Source organism: Miniopterus schreibersii (genome assembly GCF_964146895.1).
Source record: "Miniopterus schreibersii genome assembly, chromosome: 4".
Lineage (NCBI taxonomy): Eukaryota > Metazoa > Chordata > Mammalia > Chiroptera > Miniopteridae > Miniopterus > Miniopterus schreibersii.
The window spans coordinates 60,534,954-60,547,055 of NC_138105.1; the positions used below are offsets into that span (position 1 = coordinate 60,534,954).

A 12,102-nucleotide genomic window follows, 5' to 3' on the forward strand; every position below is an offset into this window, starting at 1 on the left:
CAAAACAACACCTCTATCCTCTATCAAGGAATAAAAGAGGGACTCATTGACTGTAACAGGGGTATAAGTGGAACCCTGTTGGATCTAGTTAATGATGGATTTGCCAGTACTAGGAATAGGAAACCAGGAAGAAGAGCTCCGGGGTCAGAAAGAGCAATGAAGCCTTATTGAAGGCAAAGCAAAGAGCCACTGCAGACGTGGAAGAAGCCACAGTCCAGGCCCAGAAGTTCAGGAGGGGAATCCTCTTGGGAGGGGTGGCTGAAATGATGAAACAGAAAGAGCCCTAGAAGGGAGTGAGGCTTATGGAGAAGAGCAGAAGACCAAACAAGAAGCTTAGGTGATAGCTAGAGTTAGACATCTGGAGAAGGAAGAAATGATATCAAAGGGGGAGAAAATAAAATGTAGGGAAAGCAGAATATGACAAAAAGAAAGCACTTAGTGAATGTCAGGCAGTGACAGAGAGTGAATGCAGTAAGAGCTGGGAAAGCTTTAGGGTTGGAAGGCTGTTACTGAAGACATTTGGAAGGTACCCATAACAACATCCTCACCCTGTGAGGACCCTGGAAGTGTTAGGTCTTACCCAGACTTGGGTGCAAAAGGGAATAAGGTTTTGTAAACCTTGTCCCTCATTTGGAGCCAAATCTTGGAGTCAGTAGACATCCCCTTTATTACTGGCTTTGGCTTCCCCATGATAAGTTTGACTTTAAAGAATCAGTAGTTCCATGAAGAAGGAAGCAGCCCCAAGCAAGATCCTGATATCAATGAATGAAGCTCTTCTGATTGCACTTTATCATTATCTGGGCATGTGGTGTTTACCCCAGTGCACACTGTCTGGTAAACAGATTGGAACCCATGCTCACAACCTAAGTGAGGCTTCTTCTCTGCCTTAAGTCTAATTCCTTCCCCAGCTGGCTGAAGATCTACAGGATTGCCACATGGGTACATGCAGAGAGGAAGGGAGAGAAAGCGAGATGGGCAAGCCTACCCCAAAATGATAACCCCTGGCTCATCCTGTTCCTTCTGCTGCCAGAGAGAAAGCCACGTTCAAGTGTATGACATGACTTTCACCACACAAACGGTGACCTTGACCACTAGAAAATGTGGTCCAATTGGTATCTTGAAACATGGCCCCCATCAGTTCAGTACACCTTTAATTGTTTGATATAGAAATAAGCTGGAGGGCAGGGCACAACATATATCTTCTTGACCCCTACTCCAGCCCCCCAACAAGCTGCAAACATATGTAAAATTGTGCTTTCTATGGCTTTGTGAGTCATATGGCTGAACTTTCTACAGACAGAGTTAACTTTTTTAAAATGGTTAAGTATGAACAAAAGCCCCGAACAGACATTTCCCCAAAGAGGATACAGTAATCCTCACTTACCCGAGAGAGATATGTTCCAAGGCCCCCAGTGGATGCCTGAAACTGAGGATAGTATCAAACCCTATATATATATATTATAATTTTTTCCTATACATACATACCTATGATAGAGTTTAATTGATAATTTAGGCAATTTCATCAATAGAAGATTTGTGCTTACTGTATAGATCCTAGCAACCTCAGCATATGATGTTTTCTTTTCCCTTATTAAGTCAAGAACTTTCAACTTTCTCTCTCTAAGCACTGTATGGCTTCTTTGGCATATCCAAATTGCCAGCATCACTACCCATGCACTTTGGGGCCATTATTAAGTAAAACAAGGGTTACTTGAACACCAGCACTGTGATACTGCTACAGTCAATCTGACAACCCCAGTGGCTACTAAATGACTAACAGACATGAGCATATACAGCATGCAGACACTGGACAAAGTGATGATTCACGTCCCGGGTGCAGTGGAGCAGGACAACGCAAGATTTCAGAATGGCACACAATTTAAAACTTATAAATTTTTTTTTCTGGAATTTCCCATTTAATATTTTCAGGCCATGGTTGACAATGGATAACTGAAACGAGGAAAGTGAAAGTATGGCAAATAAACATGTGAAAAGATGTTCAGCATCATTAGTCATCAGGGAAATGCACATTAAAACCACAATATCACTATACAACTAAAAAATTGTGACAACACCAAGTGCTAGAGAAGATGTGAGAATATAGACCACTCATACATTGTGGAAGGGAAAGGGAAAAGGTATAGCTACTCTAGGAAACATTTCTTTAGTTTCTTACAAATCTAAACATGCAATTACCTAATGACTCAGCAATTGCACTATTGAGCATTTATCCCAGGAGATGGATATTTATGTTCACACAAAAACCTGTACAAGAATGTGTAGTAATAGTAAAAAAATGGAAACAGCCCAGATATCCTTCAATAGGTGAATGGTTAAACAGTGATACATCTCTACCTTGGAATACTACTTGGCAATAAAAAAGGTACAAACTGTCAACACATGCAACAACTTGGATGAATCTACAAAAACCAAGGCCATAGATGGCTGGTCTGCCTGCAAATACTGTAGTTGTCATTCTAATCAGAAGGGAGTTTCCAAGCCATAGCACTAAGTTCTTCAGAGCTCCCCTTTTGGATATCTAAAAGCTTCCATAGAGTTGTGTCATAGGTCAGTGCCAAGTAGGGCTGCTCGTATAAAGCTAGAAAGGTGGTCCTGGTTCCTGAAAGCCTGGGGCAGGAGAGCTAATCAAGAAATCAGGGGCCAGAAAACGAAAGAAAGTCAAACCAGAATCAAGAAGTGGGAGCTTGGAGACCTCTAAAAGGCACAAGTTCCGATGCAGAAGCTAGAAAGTCAGAGAGAATCAAAGCTGAGGGGAGCCTGAAGTAACATGGAGTTGCTGCAAACAGGCAGCACATGTGAGGAGCAAGGTTGTCTACAGGGGACCCCCAACCACAGTCAGCTGGTTTCCCATTCATACGTTTCTGCCTCATGAGCATGCTAAAGTGTCAAGTGTTTTCCAAAGTGTTGACAGATGTCTGTCATCTGTGCCTATCGCAGGTTCCCAGCATGCCTTGGGTTGAGTGGATGAGATGGAGCTAAGCTTCCAGGCCAGATACTTATGTCTGCTCCACACATAGACCATACTTTTAAAAGGAGCATGTGTGCCCCTTTCACATATTAATAAATAGAATATATGTTTTAACTATTCTAATATAATAAAGAAGTAACATGTTATTATGATTTTAACATTCTGATAATATAGAAAAATATACTGTACTAAATAAAGTCTTTTGTAATTCCTTTACCCAATCCACTGAAAATGCCAGTATTAACAGTTTGTAATATAGTCGCCCCCAATTTTTCCATGCATATGCTAACCGTATATGTTATGTATATGTAAACTATTACATATACTTTTTATTTTTGAAAGTGGGATTTTAAAACTGGGGCACCTACAGTTTTGCAAATGGTATTATTATTTAACAATATCCCTCATAACGGTTTTTTAAAGGGACTAAATATGAATGAATTCTGTGTAAGTCAAAGCTGTCCTAAAGAACTTACAGAGGTTTCCTTAAAACATCCCCTGATGTGAGTATTTGGGCTCCATGACCAGGGCCTCCTCTTCACTACCTTCTCAATCAGCAATGACCCCAGCTAGTGGCTTACTGGTCTACAATTCCAAGAGGTTTGATGTCTGAAGCAGTCTCCCCAGGAAGCTCTCTCGTCTGTTACCTACACTGAGCTCACTCCTGGAAGATCAAGGTGGTGGCCATCAGGCAGTTAAAAAACAAAACTGTGTGCGCTCAAATATCAACAGCCACTTTTGAGTTCCTTCTCCATGCCAGGCATTGTCCTAAAATACATTAGGGCTTCATCTAGAATGTTCATTAGATGGCTCCATTTAACCAGCTCCACGACCCTTTGAGGCAGGTACCATTGTTACCCTTACCAGACAGATGTGGAAGGTGAGGCATAGAATGTTTAATAGGCTGCCTGATGTCAACAACTGGTAAGTGGCAGAAGATGAAAGAGGGACATGAATTAAGGATGGGGCAGATTCAGCCCAAGAGCTATCTGTATTCCTGGGACAAACAGGAGTGGCCCCTCGATGTGTTACAGCACTATGACCATTACACTATGCATCCCTGTACATTTCTACTTAATCCTCACAGCAACCCCTTGGGACAGTGGAAAGGAGTCAGAGAGGGGACATAACCTGCAGGTGTCAGAGCCAGATTTGAGTCCTCTCACTTTGGAGCTCACTCTGTTGATTACTGCACCAGGGAAAATCACCATAGGGAGAAGAGACTACATCAACAGAGCTCCGCGGGCTGTGGGCTGCTCACCTAGAGAGCAGCAGGAGCAGGAAAGATTCTAGAAGGGGTCAGGAAGAGCCAACAGTGAAGCTTGGGAAACTTCCACAGGTGATTCCAGAAAGTCCACTCATAACCTCCAAGGTAGAGTCCCTTCCTGACATGATGCTTTCCCACTCTCAGGACAGGGGTCCTCAGCCAGCAGCTCAGGTCTGGAAACCCTCCCCTTGGAAGGCTAAGTCAGCCCCCACCTGGTCCTCCTTTCGTCACCCCGACTTGCACCCTGTTTTTGTCCGTTCCCTTTGCAGTCACCTCCCTGTCCCCATCTTCCTCTACCCTCCCCTTTACCACCTGCTGCCCCCAAAACATCTCAAGATAGAAGCAACTAAAGTTTCACCACCTTGCTCAAAACCTAAAGAGGCTAATAGTCTAAGACTAAAGAAAAACATTTTAAGGCAGAGTAGAAATCACTTTTTTTTTCCCTTTGATGTCATTCTGTGTATTAGATCTCTAGACGTGATTTTCCATTGTAGAGCTTGACAGATTTTGTGAAAGCTGAAGCTTGAAGTCATACCGTCTGGATAGGCAGTGTAAACAGGAGGAATCTCAGGCCAGGCCTGCTGCAGGGAAGCCAGAAGGCATTTCTGGACTGGGGTCAACAGAGAGCCTCACTTCATACTGCTCTTGGCTAGGTTTTGTCTTCCCATTGAAGCTTCTATAATATAAAAAGCAAGGACAAGAAAAAATATTAAAGAGGCCTAGAAGATAAGAGTCCTAAGTAGTATTAACGGGGTATGTCAACTTGAAAAAAGAGTATCACTGAAAGTTCTCCTGACTCAGAGACATAAGCAGCAGAAACCGGGTCAAGTTTAAAGCAGATTGCAGAGGAAACAACCTAGCAAATTCGGATACTTTCCCCCCAGGGACTGGGTAGATAAATCTGAGCAAAGCATCTGATCAGGCATCCATTTCCAGCGGATTTCATCTCAGAGTGGGCAGGCCCTTCTCAGTGTGTGTTCCCCTCCTGGGGCCTGACAAAGGCTTCCGCAGGGAATGCTGAGCGATGAGTCTTCCATTCTTTGGGTAACAGCAACTACATTGGCACGTTTGGGGAGTTTATGATAGACACAGGTCCCCTGAGAACCGACAAAAGCAGACTCCAAGGGTTATGACTGTTTTCCTCAGGCAAATTAGAGAAATATCTGCAAAGGTTGATGGGGAAGGGTGGAACAGAGGCCAACAGCAAACAGCCATGGCAGAATTAGCTTTAAATAAATGAGAAAGCAAAGCTTTCCCTTCCCTTCTGTCTGCTTTCAGGCTCCCCTCTCCCAACCACCACACTATAAATGGTTCTACCAAAATTCAAAATGCTCTTTGAAATATTTACGGTTGTTTTTGGTGGTGGTGCTGGTGGGGTTTTGTTTGTTTGTTTGTTTGTTTAATTTTCTACTTTATGTCATTTCAGGTTTATCTGTCTTCACTAGTGAAAAATTGATTTGAAGGTGAAATCTGGTTTGTTGGCTTAAAACTTTCATGTTTCTAACTTGCGAGTTACTGTATAGGACAATTTTACTTTTTAAAGACTTGACTTTTGTAGGTATACACAGCTGGTACACAAGTTGTAGAAAACTGGAAACATTCAGAAAGTATTAGGAACATCTGCTTCTGGCCATGATGGAATAATGAATTGGATTTACCCATCCATCTTAAACAACTATGAAACTGGACAAAATATACAAAACATTGACGGTCAGACATTTAGTAGTAGGCAGTGAAGAGCTGTGACCCCTGAGAGATGGGATGTAAATGAGATGAACTCTTACTCTCCTTTCCTTCCTGGAGAGGGTTTCCAGGTGGCAGCACTGGGAGGAGGATTCTGAACAGAACCCAGAGGTCTCCATGGACTGAGGAGACAAAAATCAAGGTAGCTAGGACCTGTAGGGCTGTGGGTCAGGGAGAAGAGAACCATAGGGAGGGAGTCCTCCACATACTTGCAGAGGGTCCCCTCCGGTTTTCCAGGGATTGCTGAGTAAGGGACACATGTACAGAAACTACTGGGAAAGAACCACTGAGAGAAAGGAAGATCCCCAAGCTTACATGCAGGGCCAAGAATAACTGTGTCCCCTGAGCAGAAAGAACTCTGAACACATGGAGCATCAAATCGAATCCCCAGACGAGGGCTGCCTCAGTAGTGGGGGCAGATTATACCTAAACTAAAAGACTGTTGGGGACTCACCTAACAAAGCTTAAAAGAAACTCTCGAAAACATCTATTGTTCCCAAGGGACTTAATTGGATCCCAGAGCAAAGTATTTAAAGGAGTAAAAAAGCCTCCAGCACCCAACAGTGTAACATAGAACGCCTGGCATGGCATAAACTTACCAGGCGTGTAAGGAAGCAGGGACATATGAACCATAATCAGGAGAAACATTTTAAAGTAGTAGGAAGATTAAAAAATAACCATAACCTTACCAACCAGAAATGACCTGAGTTAATGATTCAGGTATTGCCTTTTAGACTTTTATTCAATACATTGTTTTAAAAATTACATTAACTATGGATGATCAAACGTAGGCAAAACTTGGTATTCTGATTTTCTGCCTTTACAATCTTAAGCACTTTCCTATGTGTTTTATTCCACCTATTTTTGGTTTTAAGAACCTACGCTTACTTGAGTTACCTCAAATAATAGGAAGTATATTATAAGGAGACCACTAGGTAATAAGGTAATAGGAATCTCAGCTAAGCCCAGGGGGGAAAGAAAAACAAATGATTGGAACTTGTAGGAGGTGAGGGATTGAGATTGCCGTCAGGGTCAGAAAGCAAGCTCGTTTAGACCCAGAGCAGCTCCAGGGCCTCAGCAGGAGCTGTGAATATTCCCCCAGTGCCCCACCTTAATTAGACTCACATCCTTTGTAGCCTCCGACTGAACATTTACAGGAAAGAAAGCTCGCCCAGTCTCAAGATACAACCATTCCTTGCCATCCACTGTCACACTCAATACCTTGGTTTAGTTCTGACCATCTATCACTTGGACCATGGCAATAGTGTTGTAAACTTCTGCCTCAATCCTTCTGACCATCCTAGAGAAAAAATTATCTTCCCGAAATTATAAACCAACATATGTGGTGCTTGAAAAAATGCTCACTTCCTGATCAGTTCACAATCGTCCACTCTATGTAACTACCTTTCATTTTCTCTGTTCTAATCAAACAGATCAGCCAGTCATCCTAAAACGAGGATGATCCTGCCTTCCTAATTCTGGGCAAGTCCAACCCTCTACTTTAATCCTGTTCCCTCTGTCACAGCTTACCTGCTCCCTGCTTTGGCTGGGAAAATGCCATTGATTTTTGCATCACCTCATTCCCCTCAGCTCCTGGGTACTCACCAATAGCAGCAACTATTCTTTTGTGATTCTTTTCTCTGATTTTTATAGAACCAGGGAAGTTTACCTTGTTTGTCTAGACTCCTAGTTAAAGGGTGAGTTCATCTAGGACAGTAACCTAATCCTTTGCAGAGCCTCTCTTGCACCCAGCTGCTCTCTTTATGTTCTAGGAAGGGAAGGCTTCTGTCTGTACTGTCACTCAAAGTTTACTTGAGCGTCACCTGACGGTCTGTCTGAGATTCTCACTGCCAGGATCTCACGCTAATGCTTCTGGAGACAGAGGCACTTTAGTTAAAATTCACAAAGGATGTGGCCGGTATGGATACAGACAGGAATGCGATAAAAGCAAAGTTCCAGAGTGCACATTGCAATGGAGAAAACCCCCCCACAACTTTGTCTTATTGAAGGCATGGTATTATTTAAAGATAGAGAACATTTTCCCCACATTTAGTTATTTGCTTAACTTGGGCTTCTCTCTCTCTCTTTTTCTCTCTCTCGCCTTCCCCTCCAGGCGACTTTCTCAAACCCCAAGCCCACACAGTTTTAAATAACGCTGAGGGTACTGAGGACTATTATTTACACATTTCTTTTCGGCATTAGATTGACAGCTGCTTGAGGGCACAGTTCATTTCTTATTTCCAGAAGGCACCACGCTTGACCTTGAGTAATTAATGGTGAGAGCGCTCGCTCTGCGGCAGACGCTCCTATAAAGGCTTGACGTATGTCCAGGAACTGCTTGTTCAAGCGAAGGAGTCGGTGCTCCAGTCTACACCTCCGTTAGGTCCGGAGACCTGGGACCTCTCCCCACCCGGGGTCCGCACTCTCCCAGCGGCCAGAGGTGCCCCGCCCCGCCCCGCCCTGAAGCCCCGCCCCGCCCTGAAGCCCCGCCCCGCCCTGAAGCCCCGCCCCGCCCTGAAGCCCCGCCTCCGCTCAAACCGCGCCCCGCCCACTCATTACGCGCCGTCAAGAAGCGGGTCGCGCCCAGTGACGTCACCAGCGCGCGCCCTCTCCGCTGCTGCCCTCCAGACACGTGAGTCCGGAGGTCCCAACTTCTCCGCTAGCCGTCTGCCCGGTACCTCCGGTTGCTCGGGTCCCGAGGCCTACGGCGTCACAGGCTCTGCGACATGTCGATGCTGGCTGAGCGTGAGTGTTGGGCGCGGAGGCCCGACTAGGGCGCCAGGGTGAAGGCTCCGGGTGACGCGCCGGAACCGGACCCAGTAGCAGGGGGTGCGGGTCACTGGCGCTCAATGAGGTGGAGGATGCCGGGGCCCGAGCACTGGGAAGTCCGGGTCGGTTTGCCCTGCCTGCCGCGGAGATTTCCCAGCCCAGGCTCTCCCCCAAAGTTAGCTACCCGTCTGCTAGTGAAAGAGCCCGCGAGGGTCCCGTTCAGAGCTGGGCACGCGCGCGGTGGGTGTGAATGAGAATCAGGACACCGAACTGGTTCTTTTCACTGCCCTGAGCCTCAGCTTCCTCGGGTTAGAAAGAGGAGGCTAGGCCGGCAGAATCTCCTCAGGCATTGGCATCCCATTCTCGAAGATGTATTGAACCCAGAAATTTAAAAGCAAAGGGATTAGAAGTATCAAAGACGTCAAGTATCCCTTTTTAGGGGGTGCAGGGCTAAGTAAGACTGGCAGCTTTGACTTTGTTGTAATTAGCACTCTTCCATGACAGGAGTGTTAGCCGAGATGCCTCATCCTGCCTCAGTTTGCCTTTGACATTTACCGTCATTTTGTGAAATTCATTAATAGATGTGTAACTTCGGAATGGTACCTGTAGCTAAGGTGGCCTGCCACCAGAGGGCAGTCGTGCTTTGGTAGTAACTTTGGAAGTGTACAGTGAGCAATGAATAGAAAGCAGCTTACTTAATAGACCAATAGCAACGACCCCGGGATTTTGTGAAGTAAATGCTGTCAGCATCCTATCTAAGGGGATGGAGGAATGTGAGCACAAAACGAAATGGGTTAGGCTCCACTCCAGCTTACAGAAATAGGAATTAAGGTTCAGAGAAAAATAATTCACCCCAAGTCATTGAGCTAGAAATTAACAAAATTGATCTAGTTATCTCTGTATCTTTACATTCTCGCTACTAGGACTAGCAGTTTTCTGTTTTTAAATAGGGACTCATCGTGTTGAATATGTTTTAGATGGTGACCTTAGAGTCTAGATAGATCTCTGAGGTCTCTTCTGGTTTGAATATTCTTTGATATGTGCTTAATTCAGTACGCACTGGGGAACATTGGCCCTGGCTCTGCTATTCATTTATATCTCTTTCTGTGATTAGGTTCTGTGGGGCTTTTAAAAACTTCATTTATTATCTTCATCACTAGGTTGGTTTAAAAAATCAAAGAGATGGTGAATGTGAAAATAGTCAAAAGTATGAAGTGGTATACTGGTGTAAAGTCTATTGTAGACATCAGTAATTAAAATTGCATGATTTTAGGGGAATATTTTCAGTTCCCTCTGCACCATGACTCCAAATTTTCAAATCTTTGTCATGATAATATGTTGTCTTTTAAAATTTTTGCTAAATTATTTTTTTAAATTATACAGGTTTTAAGTATACAATTCTACGATACATCATCTATATATCGTATTGTGAGTTCACTGCCCAAAGTCAAGTCTCCTTCTGTCACCATTATCCCCCCTTTACCTTCTACCTCCCCTGACCTCCCTTTCCCTCTGGCAATCACCATACTGTTGTCTGTGTCTATGAATTTTTGTTTGTTTGTTTTTTGGCTTAATCCCTTCACCTTTTTCACCCAGCCCCACAATCTCTCTCCCCTCTGACAGCTTTCAGTCTGTTCTCTGTATTTATGAGTCTGTTTCTGTTTTGTTTTTTAGTTTATTTTGTTCCTTAGATTCCACATATAAGTGAAATCACATGGTATTTGTCTTTCTCTGAATGGCTTATTTCACTTAACATAATACTCTTCAGGTCCATTCATGTTGTCACAAAAGGTAAGATTTCCTTCTTTTTTATGGCCTAGTGGTATTCCGTTGTATAAATATAGTACAGCTTTTTTATCTACTCGTCTACTAGAGGACACTTGGGCTGCTTCCAAATTTTGGCTATTGTAAATAATGCTGCAGTGAACATAAGGGTGCATATATTTTTTCAAATTAGTGTTTTTAGTTTCTTGAGATATATTCCCAGAAGTGAATCACTGCTCTGGATCATAAAGCAGTTCCATTTTTAATTTTTTGAAGAAACGCCATACTGCTTTCCACAATGGCTTCACCAGTCTGCATTCCTACCAATAGTATATGAGGGTTCCCTTTTCTCCACATCCTTGCCAACACTCGTTTGTTGATTTATTGATGACAGTCATTCTGACAAGTGCGAGATGATATCTCATAGTGGTTTTAATTTGCATTTCTCTGATGATTAGTGATGGTGAGCATCTTTTCATATATCTGTGGATCATCTGTATGTCCTCTTTGGAGAAGTGTCTAGTCAGGTCCATTGCCCATTTTTAATTGGATTATTTGGTTTTTTTGCTGTTGAGTTTTTTAAGTTCTTTATAAATTTTGGATATTAACCCCTTATCAGATGTATCATACAGTTCTCAAGATTACTGTGCTTATTTATGATCTTTTGTGGTTCCATATAAATTTTTGGAATATTTGTTCTAGTTTTGTGATATACTCCATTTGTATCTTGATAGGAATTGCATTGAATCTGTAGATTGCTTGAGGTACTATGGACATTTTAATGATGTTAATTCTTCCAATCCATGAACAGGTGTTAATTCTTCCAATCCATGGTATATGCTTCCACTTATTTGTATCTTCTTCAGTTTTTTTCTTCAGTGTTTTACAACTTTTCGAGTACAGGTTTTTTATATCTTTGGTTAAATTTATTCCTAGGTATTTTATTAAATTTTTGATGCAATTATAAATGGTATTGTCTCCCTTTCTAATAGTTCATTATTATATATAAAAATGCAGTAGATTTCTGGATATTTATTTTGCATCCTGCTACTTTACTGAATTCATTTATCAGTTCTAGTAGTTTTTTGGTGGAATCTTTAGGGTTCTCTATGTAGTATCATATCATCTACAAATAATGACAGTTTTTCTTCTTCCTTTCCAATTTGGATGCCTTTTATTTATTCTTCTTGTATGATAGCTATGGATAGGATTTCCAGTACTATGTTGAATAAAGTGAATACAGACATCCCTGTCTTGCTTCTGATCTTAAGGGAAACACTTTTAGTTTTTGCCAGTTGAATATGATGTTGGCTGTGGGTTTGTTGTATATGGCCTTTATTATGTTGAGATACGTTTCCTCTGTTCCCACTTTGCTGAGAATCTTTATTATAAATGGGTGCTGGATTTTGTCAAATGAGTGCTGAATTTTTTCTGCATCTGTTGATATGATTATGTGATTCTTACCCTTTATTTTCATGTGATATATCACATTTATTGATTTTTGGATATTGTACCAACCTTGCATCCCCAGAATAAATCCCATTTGATCGTGGCATATGATCTTTTTAAA

General features: G+C 42.6%; 1 protein-coding gene across 1 annotated transcript in view; it reads left to right on the forward strand.

The window, feature by feature from the left end:
- Positions 1-8,574: 8,574 nt before the first annotated feature.
- The window catches only part of PINX1 (PIN2 (TERF1) interacting telomerase inhibitor 1), a 79,793-nt gene continuing 76,265 nt past the window's right edge, over positions 8,575-12,102 (forward strand). The window contains exon 1 of the mRNA XM_081136698.1: positions 8,575-8,744. Within this exon, the coding sequence (XP_080992824.1) occupies positions 8,726-8,744 (19 nt within the window). The 5' untranslated portion in view covers positions 8,575-8,725. The remainder of the gene's footprint in view (positions 8,745-12,102) is intronic.